Source organism: Danio rerio, chromosome 16 (assembly GCF_049306965.1).
Source record: "Danio rerio strain Tuebingen ecotype United States chromosome 16, GRCz12tu, whole genome shotgun sequence".
Taxonomy (NCBI): domain Eukaryota; kingdom Metazoa; phylum Chordata; class Actinopteri; order Cypriniformes; family Danionidae; genus Danio; species Danio rerio.
The window spans coordinates 4,889,214-4,906,008 of NC_133191.1; the positions used below are offsets into that span (position 1 = coordinate 4,889,214).

Genomic DNA, 16,795 nt, shown 5'->3' on the forward strand with positions numbered 1-16,795 from the left:
AACAATTTCTGCAACCTAAATATGTGACCCTGGAGCTTTCATACATAAATGTATGGTTTGTTTAGGTAGGAGAATATGTGGCCGAGATAACCTAAAAAAAAAAAATCTAATTACTGAGAAATATCGCATTTAAATTTGTCTAAATTTTGTTCTTAGAAATGCACATTACTAATCAAAATGTGAGTTTTGATGCATTTATGCTTAAATGTTTACAATAACTTAAAGAAATGTAATATTTACTTACTAATCTAATCCTTTTTGGCATAAAAGTAAAGAGATCACTCAATATTTTATCGCTGTTTACAAAAATAAACCCATCCGCACTGGATTTGTGGCCACATTTTATAAACATATATATATATATATATATATATATATATATATATATATATATATATATATATATATATATATATATATATATATATATATATAAATAAATAAATAAATATACGGTTTGTTAAGATAGGTAAACATGTGGCCGAGATATACTGAGAAAATCACATGTAAATTTGTTCAAATTATGTTCTTATAAATGCACATTAATAATCAAAATTTCAGTTTTGATGCATTTACTGTAGACTTCAGTAAAAACCACTGAAAGAAACATGATGTTTACTCACTAATCTAATCTTTTTTGATATGAAAATAAAGAGATCATGTAATATTTTATGCCAGTTTCCAAAAATAGACCCATCCACACTGGACAAGAGAACATAAGAGAACATGTGGCCGAGATAAACTGAGAAAATCACATGTAAATTTGTCCAAATTATGTTCCCAAAAATGCACATTACTAATCAAAATATGAGTTTTGATGCAATTATGGTAAAAATTTCTTAAATAATTTGAAGAAATATGATATTTGCTTAATAATCTAATAATTTTTGGCATAAATGTAAAGAGATCACTCAATATTTTATGGTATTTCCAAAAATATACCCGTTCACACTGGATTTGTGGTCACATTTCATAAACATATCATATAAATAAATAAATGTATGGTTTGTTAAGATAGGAGAATATGTGACCGAGATATACTGAGAAAATCAGATGTAAATTTGTCCAAATTATGTTCTCAGAAATGCTAATTATCAAAAATCAAGGTAGGATGCATTTACAGTTGAAATGTTTTAAATAACTTCAAGAAATATTATATTTCCTTAATAATATACACATTTTTGGCATAAATGTAAAGCGATCACTCAATATTTTATGGCTATATTTCAAAATAAACCCATTCGCACTGGATTTGTGGCCACATTTCCTAAACATCATATATAAATAAATATATGGTTTGTTAAGATAGGTAAATATGTGGCCGAGATATACTGAGAAAATCACAGATAAATTTGTTCATATTATGTTCTTATAAATGCACATTAATAATCAAAATTTCAGTTTTGATGCATTTACTGTAGACTTTAGTAAAAACCACTGAAAGAAAAATTATATTTACTTACTAATCTAATCTTTTTTGACATGAAAATAAAGAGATCATGTAATATTTTACGGCTATTTCCAAAAATAGACCCATCCACACTGGACAAGAGAACATAAGAGAACATGTGGCCGAGATAAACTGAGAAAATCCCATGTAAATTTGTCCAAATTATGTTCCCAAAAATTCACATTACTAATCAAAATATGAGTTTTGATACAATTATGGTACAAATTTCTTAAATAATTTGAAGAAATATGATATTTGCTTAATAATCTAATCATTTTTGGCATAAATGTAAAGAGATCACTCAATATTTTATGGTATTTCCAAAAATATACCCGTCCACACTGGATTTGTGGTCACATTTCATAAACAGATCATATAAATAAATAAATGTATGGTTTGTTAAGATAGGAGAATATGTGACCGAGATATACTGAGAAAATCACATGTAAATTTGTCCAAATTATGTTCTCAGAAATGCACATTATCAAAAATCAAGGTAAGATGCATTTACAGTTAAAATGTTTAAAATAACTTTAAGAAATATTATATTTCCTTAATAATATACTCATTTTTGGCATAAATGTAAAGCGATCACTCAATATTTTATGGCTATATTTCAAAATAAACCCATTCGCACTGGATTTGTGGCCACATTTCCTAAACATCATATATAAATAAATATATGGTTTGTTAAGATAGGTAAATATGTGGCCGAGATATACTGAGAAAATCACAGATAAATTTGTTCATATTATGTTCTTATAAATGCACATTAATAATCAAAATTTCAGTTTTGATGCATTTACTGTAGACTTTAGTAAAAACCACTGAAAGAAAAATTATATTTACTTACTAATCTAATCTTTTTTGACATGAAAATAAAGAGATCATGTAATATTTTACGGCTATTTCCAAAAATAGACCCATCCACACTGGACAAGAGAACATAAGAGAACATGTGGCCGAGATAAACTGAGAAAATCCCATGTAAATTTGTCCAAATTATGTTCCCAAAAATTCACATTACTAATCAAAATATGAGTTTTGATACAATTATGGTACAAATTTCTTAAATAATTTGAAGAAATATGATATTTGCTTAATAATCTAATCATTTTTGGCATAAATGTAAAGAGATCACTCAATATTTTATGGTATTTCCAAAAATATACCCGTCCACACTGGATTTGTGGTCACATTTCATAAACAGATCATATAAATAAATAAATGTATGGTTTGTTAAGATAGGAGAATATGTGACCGAGATATACTGAGAAAATCACATGTAAATTTGTCCAAATTATGTTCTCAGAAATGCACATTATCTAAAATCAAGATAAGATGCAGTTACGGTTAAAATGTTCAAAATAACTTTAAGAAATATTATATTTCCTTAATAATATACAAATTTTTGGCATAAAAGTAAAGAGATCACTCAATATTTTATGGCTATATTTCAAAATAAACCCATTAGCACTAGATTTGTGGCCACATTTCCTAAACATCATATATAAATAAATATATGGTTTGTTAAGATAGGTAAATATGTGGCTGAGATATACTGAGAAAATCACAGATAAATTTGTTCATATTATGTTCTTATAAATGCACATTAATAATCAAAATTTCAGTTTTGATGCATTTACTGTAGACTTTAGTAAAAACCACTGAAAGAAAAATTATATTTACTTACTAATCTAATCTTTTTTGACATGAAAATAAAGAGATCATGTAATATTTTATGCCTATTTCCAAAAATAGACCCATCCACACTGGACAAGAGAACATAAGAGAACATGTGGCCGAGATAAACTGAGAAAATCACATGTAAATTTGTCCAAATTATGTTCCCAAAAATGCACATTACTAATCAAAATATGAGTTTTGATGCAATTATGGTTCAAATTTTTAAAATAATGATATTTTCATATATTTTTATATTATACTCATTTCATACATATTTTTATAATGATAAAACATGATATTTTCTTAATAATCTAATCATTTTTGGCATAAAAGTAAAGAGATCACTCAATATTTATGGCTATTTCCAAAAATATACCCGTCCACACTGGATTTGTGGCCACATTTCATAAACTTCACATCATCTTTTTATTTTTTAAATGTAAACAACACTACAATACAATTCTCACCAGAAACTAAGAACACTTAAAAGCAAATATGTGTTTATCATTCAGCCCTGCTACGATTTCAGGATGTAGAGGAGAAAACGTTGCAGTTTATTTAATTGATAACAGATGAAGGTGGCCAAGAGGGGTCAGAGGTCAGGATCACCATGGAAACCGCATGCGTTTAGGGACTGGGTGGGGAGTTTGGGCTGCGAGAGGTCATAGTTCATAGGTTGCCGCTGCAGCCTTTTTTTCCAAACAAAGGGCGTCATTGCCTTCTGCACGCACCGCCTGCTGTCCGTCCAAACCCCACACGGTGCTAAAGAAGGCCTCGGGTCAGTGCCTATAAACCACTTTTAACGTCCCCCAAATGTCCCCTGTGCCCTGCCGTCACCCACATGACCTCAGCTGAGTGGACATCAATGCCCAAAACAACACCCATATGCCACTGGATCTGCACACACGACCTGCCCCCAAATCATTTTGTGTAAACAATTGACAGCCTGGGCAGAAATTCATCAATGTACACTGTAAACAATATCTGTGTATTAACAGTTTACATGTTTTGTGATTCACAACTGTTTGTTTACGGTGGTGAATTGCATTATGGGAGCTGTTTTGTTAGCTTTTGATGTTGAAAATTCAACACTACAGTTTAACTTTTATTGTTATTCAAATGGGTTGAAAGGATTTATTGTATAAGAAATTATGAGTATAAGTGTGTAAAATAACAGAGAATGTGCTGCAGTTTATTACAAGGTGTTAGTAGCATAATATACACCACAAACTAGACAATATAGCACTTTAAACTATCAAAAACATTAATAAATGATCACTTTTTAAAATTTTTCAATGTTAAAAGGTTGTTGGAAGAAAGATTGAGGAATTTTAAAAGCGTAAATAATCAGGCCAACTTCAATGTTCAACGTCCATGCCCATAGCCAGTAGGGTTCGGGTTGTTCGAACGAACTCCCCATGGCCAAAAGGTCCAGAATTTGTCCTTTTAATAATTGTATGTAATTTGATATTTTTAAATATATTTATTAAATTATTAATATATTTATAATTAATATATGTTGTAATAAAGTGTCATTTTAAATAACTCTGGTCAGTAAATTTAATCCCATGGAGCCTCAAAGCCACAATAACGCCCCATTCACATGGGGCGTCAGCGTCAACGCTTCCCATTCACTTTGAATGGGTGCCGTCAGGCGTTGCCGAACTGTATTGTGGATCCGTCGGCACCGCTTCAGAAGCGTTGCTCGCTGCAGAAGTTGGGACTAGCTCAACTTTTCAAGCGCCAACGGAAGCGTCAGCCAATCAGATCGCTGTATGCAAATCCACCAGCTCAGTGGCCTATTGCTGACTGAATTTCATTGGCTAACGCTTTATGACGATTGCTTCAGCCCTAACTTCAGACACGCCTTCAGTCAAGCGTTGACGCTGAAGCCCCGTGTGAATGGGGCGTAATGTGACCAGAGTGGTAACGTTTGAATGTTTGATGCGACATCCATACTGAGTAACACTGTGGGTCGAAAAGAGGCAGAAAAGGCAGGCAGTGGTGTCATTATCACCAAATATTGAACATACGCTCAAATAGACTCGGAATGGTGGGTGGGGAGAACTAGCATTTAAGGCACAGGCCACGAAAACAGCTACAGCGTGTTCAGAGCAGAACATTCTACTGTTCTGAAAGCTATAATCAATAATCTGATGGGTGTTTTGAGCTGCAACGTTACAGACACATTCTGGAGACACAAAAGGCATCTTAAGGCCCAATCCCAATTCTATTTTTGTACCCCTTCCCCTTGGCCCTTACAACCGAGGGTTAAGGGGAAGGGCTTCAAAATTTCCCCCTAAAGCCTGGTTTATACTTCTGCATCAAGTGACCGGCGAGACCCACGGCGCAGGCAACGCGCGTTGCTGTGCATTTATACTTCTGCGCGCTGTCTCTGTTGGTCTGCATTAACACTTCCGAAACGCTAGTTGGCAGTGAGGTGTAAATGTTCCTCTGTGTCAAATTTTTCTCCGCTGCTGTTTTGCTTTCCTGAACACTTCCGGGATGTACAAGTGGCTCAAACTCGCTCATTTTGAGGCAGGAACCGGCGGACGTGCAACAACTTTAACTATGAGGTAAACACAAAACAAAACTTTCCATTCGGAGCTCCTTCTCGGGACTTCACACTTGTAAACAATCGCTCCATCAGGCTCGCACCATTCACGCGGCTCTCGGTCCCGCCCAGACTCGTCAGTGCTACCAAGCCGACCAATCACAGAGCTTGCGAAACGCGTCATTGCGAAAATGTAGTTAAATTTTTTGAGAGGTGCACGTCAGTGACGCCGACGGCCACAGCGAAGGGCTATGCGTCAGCACCGTAGCATACGCCGGCGTTTGACGCAGAAGTATAAATCAGCCTTAAGAATTGGGACAGCACTACAGCACCTGCACACATCATCTTGTCCTCGTGATTTCTTACTTCATATGAGATCAGATGATGGCGGCTGCTGGAGTGATTCCAGTTGTGTTATTTGTTGGTATTTATCTTCAGGAGATCACTGAAGGCATATATTATGTTATCATAATGATCTAATGTGGCAATGAGATCGTAACTGTACTGTGCATTTACACAGTGGCCATGTTCATCAATGTAAACACACCAAAAACAGCATTAACATTATAGAAGACACTGTAAAAAGCTCATTGACAGCCACTAGACTTTTCTGACTGGGTATTCCAGTGTCATCGAGTGTCTGAATGTTGTGGGACTGCTGTACAGGAGTTATTATGAGGGATTATAGATTGCAAAATTTATCTATATTTTTTTTAGCGTTTTTTTTTTTTAAGAATGACGGTAAAACATGAACGTGGTTAAGAATATATTAAGACATGTGTCTTACTTTCGGGTGCAGCTGTTGCTGAGGTATTCTGGGAAATTTTTCTTGCCCCTTGGTTTCAAGTGTGGTCTTGAAAAATCTTCGTTTAAATACGCCCCTTGGCGTGCACGCACAAAACGAAGGGTAGGGGTAAGAGGAAGGGCTAAGGGGTAGAATTGGGATTGGGCCTAAATCTTAAAAAAGGGGTAAATAGGTGCCCTTTAAAACATGTGCTTTGTTTGTTAAAATACTAATTTGTGCATCTCCAGACTTCTGCAAGTGCTTTGCACTTTGCGCATGGATCGTCAAAATAGAGCCCAAAATGAGAAAACAGTGGGCGTGGCTTGTTTTTCTCAACTGTGAGCTGATTGGATGTAGCAAAGTAGGCGTTTCATTCAGAAAGATCAGGAAAAGGGTTTGGGGAGAGTTATTACCACCTAACAGACTCCTCCTGCTCATCATTTCGGGTTGTTGTCAAAACTGACAGCTGGAGGGGCGTGTTTATAGATGTTAGCCACACCCAATACCTCAAACAGACGTAATCTAAACAAACAGGAAGTGAATTTTCAGATTTCAATTAAAGATCACAAGAGCAAACTATTGTTTTTGTCAATAGCCCCTTTCACACAGTGATATCTGGAAAATATCTGGAATATCTGGAAAATTTCCGGAACGACTTTACCGGTATATTCAAAAAAGCGCTGTTCACACAGGCGAGGACGTTACGGAAATTTTCCAGAAAAGAGCATTCACACATCCATTCCAAAATACCGGTAAATTCTGACATCATTCACCACAAATGAGCTTTAAACGGCTGCGCTTGTATTTGTAAACATTTGACTAAATTACAAACTCTGTGGATGATCAATATTGTGAACAACTTTCGCAGGATCACTTTCGCATGTCGAGATGTTCATAATATGTGCGTGTGCAGGCGCTCACAGGCTGTTTCACAGGCACACGCAAAGCTTGAAGGTAAACAAACAACGGCTTATCATAAGCATCTCATCGATGATTATTTACACAGTTGGCATTAAGAAGAACATATAAACGTGATCTGACTAACTTCTAGCAGCTAAATGTGTCTGGAAAAATATTCAAAAGTTTTTATTCTCACAAATCGCGCGGACGTAAATGCGTCTGACTGTTGTGATTGGCTAAAGCAGACGTCTCACGTCAGCACGTTCTAGACGTGCACGCGCTTATTACGGGAATCTTCCTTCTGCATTCACACAGCGCAGCATTCCGGCAAATTGCCAGTAATGTTACAACTTCTCTTTCCGGAAAATAGCCAGAACGAATTTACCGGTATTTTCAAAAAGGACCTGTTCACACATACAACCTTTCAATTTTCCGGAAAGGTCTGTATGTGTGAAAGGGGCTAATGACATGCACAGATGAATTGTTCAGCACAACACTAGCAATGAGAGCTAACAAACTCAAAATGGCTAGTTTTGATTTCATCTGTACTTCTTTATTAATGTGAAAATTCTTGCATTGTTTCCGCAGGTGCTACAACTGTGGCGGTCTGGACCACCACGCCAAGGAGTGCAAACTTCCTCCCCAACCCAAAAGATGCCATTTCTGCCAAAGTGTCGCACACATGGTGGCAAACTGCCCCGTCAAAGCCCAGCAGTCGACACAAGGCTCTCAGGGAAAGTCTGCGGGTCAGAAACAAGAGGAAGCGGATCAAAATCATTCACCACCAGCCACCGACTGACACCACGCTTGAAAACCAATCACACACCACTGCACTGGATAAACACACATGCATAATGCTGCTGCTGGAACTTCCTCAGGTCTAAATAAGCAAGGAGAACATGACTTTCATATCCTTTTTTAATGGTTTGAAGGTGTGTTCACATCAAGAATGATGAATATACCCTCTCAGAAACATCTGCTTATTAACAGTTGCCGTATTTATGTGTTTTCCGCTTATTTGTGGTTGTGAATTGAATTATGGGATGTTGATCTCTGCTCTGTCCACTTTTGATGTAGAAAATTCACTTCTACAGTTGAACAAAGTGACTTTTAGAGGTTTAGAATAATATAATGTATAAGAAATAATATCAAGAGTGTGTAAAATAACAGAAAATGTGCTGCCGTTCATTACAAGGTGTTTGTAGTGTAATATACAACACCAACCCAGACAATGAATCACGGTAAACTATAATAAATGGTCATAAAAAGTCAAACTTTTCAAGGTTAAAAGTTGTTGGAAGAAAGATCAAGCTCCCATAATGCAACTCACAAGCATAAATAAACCTCAATCACAAAACACAGAAAACTGCTTATTTACAGATATTTACAGTGTAGCTTCACAGCATCACACAGGCTGTATCCACAATCGCCCCTATAGCCTTAAATTGTGCACTATTTTAGGGAGCAGCCATGTGTAGTGGCATCCAAAACCATAGTGGATGTTCTGTGTTTAAGTTAATAAATCCCAAAATGCATCACAGAAAACCACGCCAACTCTGGGAGAACAGGCAAACTCCACACAGAAATGCCAACTGACCCAGCTAAGACTCAAACCAGCGACCTTTCTTGCTGTGAGGCGATCATGCTCCCTACTTTGCCACCGTGATGCCCCATTTTGAATTTAATGTGACCTTTTATTGTTAAGTAAAAGCAAACTAAAATTAAATCCTTCAATTAAGTGTTACAAATAAATCAGATTTAAAAATAAAAGTAAACACTGTCTCTCGGATAGAGGACACAAAACATCGCGAGCAAATCAATGCAAAAGCTTGACTTGTGTTTTCGGCATTGAACTCCATTGTTTAATAAATGGGATTTTTTTTTTTTTTTAATAATAATAATAATAATTATTATTATTATTATAAATAATAATAATTTTTTACATTTATATAGCGCTTTTCAAAGCTTTACACAACTTGCGGAACCTCCTCATCCACCACCAGTGTGCAGCATCCACCTGGATGACGTGACGTCAGCCATATTGCGCCAGACCGCACACCAGCTGATTGGTGTAGAGGAGAAAAGCCATCAATGATATAGGGATGGTTAGGAGGCCATGATGACAGAGGTCGGTGGGCAAATTTGCCCAGGATAAACCCCTACACTTTTTCAAAGGACATCCTGGGATTTTTAATGACCACAGAGTCAGGACCTCTCATTGAGTAGTATAGAGTCCCCTTCACTATACTGGGGCGTTAGGACCCACACAGACTGCAGGTTAAGCGCCCCCTGCTGGCCTTACTAACAACAGTTCCAGCAGCAACCTAGCTGGTCTTCCATCCAGATACTGACCAGCCTCAGCTTTGCTTAGCTTCAATGGGAGACCATGTAAGAGCTACAGAGAGCTAGCTGCCGGCTAATGCAATGACTACAGTAATACAGTCATTATATATATATAATACATTTATATATTAGTTCCTATAAAGCAATGTTTTCTATTTTATTTTTAAATATTAGCAAAATAAATTAGGAAATTACTCATGGCAACTTTAACGTTATGCAGTTTGCAGCCCACAGCCCTTAATGAAGTTTGGATTTTGGCCCTTCATAAGAGAAAGTTTGGGCATCCCTGATACAGAAACTCATTCATTCATACATTTTCTTTTCGGCTAAGTCCCTTTATTAATCAGGGGAATAAACCGCCAACTTATCCTGCATATGTTGTACACAGCAGATGCCCTTCCAGCTGCAACCCATCACTGGGAAACACCCATACACTCTCATTCACACTCATACACTATGGACAATTAGCTTATTCAGTTCCCATTTAATGCATGTGTTGGACTTGTGGGGGAAACCGGAGCGTGAACATGGGGAGAACTTGCAAACTCCACACAGAAATGTCAACAGACCCAGCTGAGGCTTGAATCTGTGATCTTCTTGCTGTGAGGCGATTGTGCTACCCACTGCGCCACTGTGATGCCCGATATAGAAACTCCCACAGGTTATTTTAGTTAAAAACATATATTCTTTGATGATGCTCAGAATTGTGCACTGTGGACAAAACTCTGGGTTCCACAAAATCGATTTGAGTTGGGACAACATGAAGGAATTAAGTTAGCTTAGTAGTTTTTACAAATTTAAGTGGATTGAACATAAACCGATTAAGTTGCCCCATAACAAACTCAAGAATTGTGTGATTCAGCTCAATTTAAATAAGTAGTTTGAACAAGCAGAGTGTGTGTTTATGGTTATATTTCTCAGTCTTGATGTGAACACTCTTAACGCTCAGGAATTGAGCTACTCAGGATGTACTGATGTGATACTACAGTGGTTTATATCTCATATCCAGTGTTTTCTACCTCATCTGGAGTTGTCTTGAACTCAAAACAAACATTTTAATCTTGCCTTTTGCTACATTTGAATGTTTCTCGCATCTCTTGATGCTTGTTTATGAGAGGATTTTAGTGGTTTTGGGTTTGAATTCAGGATTTGGCAGTCTCCCGTTTGTTTTGCAACAGACTGTCCTGATCGGCAGGGACCAAATGAATGTTAAACCGCTTTACCGGCGGCTTATTTTTACTCTGTCACTATAGTTATTATCTGTGCTATATCAAGCCCCGGTCAGATCACACAAATTTGTCATGATTTCGGCATGATTTTCTTGACATAGGGTGTTGTAGATTCGTAAACGACAAATGGACGTCGTGACACAAGCTTATTCTCATGAAATGTGCCATAGTTCACAACAACCGAGACTATGCCTGCGACGCCTCATGACACCATTGCAGAAAGTCTAAATTGTTAAATTTTTTTCTCGTTTTTCACCACAAGTTCCGTCATGTGCAATAGAAGCACATCATTTCTCGGTTATCTCAGTGGGTGCTGTCGTTAATGCGCCAGTCAGGTAATCAAATATAGGCTGCATATTTATTTATGGCTGGATACGATTAATCATTGGTTATGCAAACTTTACCAACCTTTTCTAAAATCAAATTTAAGCAATTTTATCTGACAGACTGGCATGCAGACATCTCCATTCTCACAGCGAGTTTCTGAGTTCTTTCATCCTTCCGACTGAGTTTGTTCTTTCGAGGTAATCTGGGAACATGTTCAGTGACGTGAATACATTGGCTGTTTCTCAGTTCCAAGAACGCAAAGTGGTTACCGGTCTTGCCAGGTGTCCTCGGAAGAACAAACTCAGGAGACCGCGAGGGCAGAGAATGCTTCCTCTGAGAAATGAGATGCTGCGTTCTTCCTGATGGTCACATGACCTTCACATGTTTTTAACGGAAAATTATTTAAACATTACAGCATTTATACTGGGATTTATTGTTTTAAAATATATACTATGCATAAAAACATTATAAATATATGTTGCACAATATAAATAAAGCTGATTTTAATACGAATTTCAGCAAACAAACACCCTTAATGTTTTTATTCCTTTATTAAGATGTTCATGGTAATGTTTATATTCACCGTTTCATTCAGGGAAACTCCTGAGGTAAATAAGTGATATCTCTGAACTTTAATAATAAATCTAAATAAAATGCTGCGCTTCCCACCTCCAGTCTCAATGACTTCTAGGACTTCTAGCACGAGTTCGGTGCTCAAGTCTGCATCTATGTGTCCTCGATATCAAGAACACATCCGGGAAGTTTCACATGTCCTCTGTTCTTGCGGTCTTGAGTATTAGAACTGAACTTTGGCAGCTGATGATGACGTTACACGAGGATGCAAGACCGCTGAAGAACGCATATTGAGAAACAGCCGCTGTGAAAGCATCTCCTGCGTACTCAAATTCATCATTAATAGTGAAAACAGTGTAATATCGGCTTCTCTGAAACTGTGAATATTTCACTTTCATTTTATTTAGGCTAGATTATTATTTCATTTAACAAACAAACACAATCTCACAGCAATTCGTGTTTTGGCGCATATAGCGGACTTGTTTTGAAGCACATCACCTTAAATGGTATTCGTTATTCTTGTTTATAGATAACTGACCAACAAAACATACATTAGAATTAAGATAAGGATTATAGCAAACGTAATTCGCTTAAAAAAGATATTTTTTTCTCCCACAAGTCTAGAGACATGTGGTACAGGTGAATTTGGTAAGCTAAATTGTCCGTAGCGTGTGTGTGAATGAGTTTGTACCCAGTAATGGGTTGCAGCTGGAAGGGCATCCGCTGCGTTAAACATATGCTGGATAAGTTGGCGGTTCATTCCGCTGTGGCGACCCCTGATTAATACAGGGAGTAAGCCGAAAAGAAAATGAATGAATGAATGATTGAATAAATGAATAAAGATATTTTTTTTTCAAGAAAAATACACAAATTATATGTTTGTGGCCTTTTACTACTCAACTATACAGGTGGATTCTTTGTTTCGCTCTTAGGAAAATAGAAACTTAATGAAGGCTTCAGTGTGATTGTTGTATCACAAACCTCTGTCATCATTTTTTAATATGTCATTATTTCAAAGATTATGTCCTGAGCATCTGATTTTTCCTCAGTGCTTATATACTTTCATTTACTTCTTCACATTCGTGGCAAGTTCAAGCGAGGGGGTGGACAGGAAAATAAACATTTAGATTTCAAAGACAATATCTGGTCACCCTTGTAAATGAGATCTTGATCTCAATGGGTTTTTATCTGGTTAAATAAAGAAACATATATCTTAATATTAAAAAGGAATAATAAGTTTGATCATATACATATCGTAAGGAATACCCTTAAATAATGTAGGTAATTGTCTGCAAGCATCAGTGCTTATTGAGATTGAAATAAGATTAAAAAAATTGAAATTGAGATGAGAAATATCGTTATATCAACACTTGTGACTGCTTTAGGAAATAACGATTGTTGTAGACGTCACGGCATTACCGATCGTAAAGGAACGTGTAGTCTCGCACATATGTTTATCAAAAAATAAATAAATAAAAATAACAATCTTTCGTACCGACAATAAAAACCGTGTGATCTGACCGGGGCTTTAGACATGAAAGTAAATAATCAATCACGCTTTTATCTCTAAACTTCAGTCTGCAGTCTTGAATATTCGCCGTCTCGTCTTAAATGCTGCTGATCTGTACGTTTTGCTAGCGATATATTTTGTTATTTGTGCCTCAGGGGTTTTCAAGGCGAGAGAAATAAGTTATTAATCTTTTATGAGCACCATCCCTGCGCCGATGGTGAAAACAGCTGCCTGTGTTATTCTGGAATGTATTTAACAGCCTTTTACTCCCATTTTACAGGAGGAGCTGAAAGGCTCATATTTAATATAATTCTATATAGCTTATATTATATACACACTGTTTACGTAAACCTATTAAAGGAAGCCTTTACTCATAGTATTTATTTATAGCAATGTGCTCTGCGACTTCTACCTCAAGTACCTCAAGAATCAGCTGATATGAAATTCATATTGCTTTCCGTGAAGTCTGCACTGCACTTTGCCTCATCTTTAGTGTTTTCTCTTTAAATAACTCAGGTATATCCGATTGCTAGACATGAATCCACATGCAGTTATATTAATATATTGTTTTATCATAGCTTCGTACCATCACTATGCTTGTGTGGATCAAACAGGAATGTATATGTAGAATGTCGTTAAATCAACTGGAAACGTCTGCGGTATCTAATCCAGTACCTCATGCAATAATAGTTAGCTTCTTTGTTATAAAACTAAGAATCATACAACGTGTTGCACCATTTAGACGTGTACTCGTGGTGTTTTTGACTATCCTGATGGATTTGGGAATCACTTCTTGAACATTTGAATGTAATGTGACATTTTCTGTGCTTTTTGTCATTCAATAAATTTAGTGGAATGTTAGAAGAACACTTGTCGTGAGCTGTACTTAATAACTGTATTTATTTATATTAGTGTTGGGCTGTAATACGAAGTGTATCCACTAGATGGAGTGTGAAATGCTTATTAATGATGGTCCAATAAAAAGAACTAAAGTACAGCAGGAATTAATTTGCAGCATGTGGTATACAATTACTGATCCACTGCATCTTTTAATTCATCTGTAGTGATGATACTGAAAACTGTTTATTTTTAGTTGCCAGACTTTGACTGAATATATTTATTTTCAATCAGTGGCTATATGGAGACGTGGAATCGTTTCTATTAATATAAAGCACAGGTGTCAATTGCAGTTCCTGGAGGGCCGCAGCTCTGCACAGTTTAGTTTCAACCCTAATTAAACACACCTGATCAAACTTATTGAGTCCACAGACATGTTTGAAACCTACAAGTAAGTGTGTTGGAGCAGGGTTGGAGTTAAACTGCAGAGCTGCGACCTTCCAGGAACTGGAATTGATACCAAACTGTGTGGAGTCAGATTTCTCCCCATCCTTTTCTTTTTCATGCCTATAATTCCAGAGTGTATATCTTTCTTTCTTTCTTTCTTTCTTTCTTTCTTTCTTACTTTCATTATTTTTTTCTTTCTTTCTTTTATTTCCTTTTTCTTTCTTTCTTTCTTTCTTTCTTTCATTATTTTTTTCTTTCTTTCTTTTATTTCCTCTTTCTTTCTTTCTTTCTTTCTTTCTTTCTTTCTTTCTTTCTTTCATTATTTTTTTCTTTCTTTCTTTTATTTCCTTTTTCTTTCTTTCTTTCTTTCTTTCATTATTTTTTTCTTTCTTTCTTTTATTTCCTTTTTCTTTCTTTCTTTCTTTCTTTCTTTCTTTCTTTCTTTCTTTCTTTCATTATTTTTTTCTTTCTTTCTTTTATTTCCTTTTTCTTTCTTTCTTTCTTTCTTTCTTTCATTATTTTTTTCTTTCTTTCATTTCCCCTTTCTTTCTTTCTTTCTTTCTTTCTTTCATTTTTCCTTTCTTTCTTTCTTTCTTTCTTTCATTCATTATTTTTTTCTTTCTTTTTTATTTTTCCTTTCTTTGTTTCTTTCTTTCTTTTTTTCTTCCTGTTCTTTCTTTCATAAATTTTTCTTTCTTTTAGTTCCCCTCCTTTTATTTTCTTTCTTTCTTTCTTTCTTTCTTTCTTTCTTTCTTTCTCTTTCATTAGTGTTTTTCTACTTTTTTTCTTCCTATGATTTCCTTTTATTTCTTTTCTTTGTTTTTCATTTAATTTCTTTCTTAGCTTTGTTTTCTATCCTTTTATTTTCTGTAGTTGTTTCTTTCAGTTTTTCTTTTATTTGCTTTCTTTATCAGTCATTTGTTTTTCTTTCTTTCTTTCTTTCTTTATTTTTTTCTTTCTTTCTTTTATTTCCTTTTTCTTTCTTTCTTTCTTTCTTTCTTTCTTTCTTTTGTTCTTTCTTTCTTTCTTTCTTTCGCTTTTACTTCCTTTTATTTTCTTTCATTCTTTCTCAGTCACAATGTTTTTTGTTTTTTTTCTTTATTTCATTATTTTTTCTTTCCTTTTATTTCTTTCTTTCATTAGTTTTTCTCTTTCTTTCTTTCTTTCTTTCTTTTCTTTTCCTTCTTTTCTAGTTTTTTCTTCCTTTTATCTTCCTTTCTTTCTTTAACTTTTTTTTTTCGTTCTTTCTTACTTTCTTTGTTTCTTTTCTGTTTTTCCTTTTAGTTTTTTTTGTTTTTCCTCCCTTTTATCTTCTTTTATTCTTTCTCAGTCATTTGTTTTCCTTTTTTTTCCCTTAATTTTTTTTGTTCTTTTTATTTTCTTTCTTTTTTAGTTTTTTCTTCCTTTTATTTTCTTTCTTTTTTGTTCTTTCTTACTCTCTTTTTTATTTCTTTTCATTTCTTTTTTATTTTTATTTTCTTTCTTTCTCATTCATTACTTTTTTGTTTTCTCTCTTTCTCTCTATTGTTTTTCTTTCCTTTTATTTTCTTTCGTTCTTTCTTTCTTTACTTTGTTTATAGAACACAATCACTTTTCACATTTCGCATTTAAACCCAAAGGAACCATGGCATTCTGGACATTCACCACATAAATATAAAAGTACACGTATACCTGCGTCAAGCTGTCCTAAAATAAAAGTGACATAATATAAAATATTACTTATGATAACAATGTTTACATAAATGAATACAGACAGCACTATTCATAAATGACTTCATGAACACAGTCACACATTAAACATCATTATCAGGTGTTAATTATTAAAAAAACGAAAAAATAAATCTTTTAATGCTCCACTAAAAATGTCAATTAGTTTATAAAGCTGAAAAAACATACAAATACCAGTTCAATCTAATTTAAAACTTTTTTTGTGGTTCAACCTGTAAATTCATACCCCTATAGCGGTAACCTTTACATCAGGGGTTACCAACCTGGTGCCCTGGTAGCCCGCCAGGTTCACATGAGTTGCCCGCGGGCCTGTTCTAAAAATAGCTCACCATAGCACCACATATGAGTAAGCTGCATCTAATATTTTTATAGGTATTGTTTTAAAATTACACTTGCATTGGTGTAAATTTGAAAATTACTTTAAGTT

The 16,795-nt window shown here is 35.2% G+C and overlaps 1 protein-coding gene across 2 annotated transcripts in view; it reads left to right on the forward strand.

The window, feature by feature from the left end:
* Positions 1-9,126, forward strand: part of lin28aa (lin-28 homolog Aa) — a 32,446-nt gene extending 23,320 nt beyond the window's left edge. For both annotated transcript variants that reach the window (XM_017351455.4, XM_017351454.4), the window contains exon 4: positions 7,963-9,126. In XM_017351455.4, the coding sequence (XP_017206944.1) occupies positions 7,963-8,173 (211 nt within the window). In that variant the 3' untranslated portion in view covers positions 8,174-9,126. The remainder of the gene's footprint in view (positions 1-7,962) is intronic.
* Positions 9,127-16,795: the final 7,669 nt, after the last annotated feature.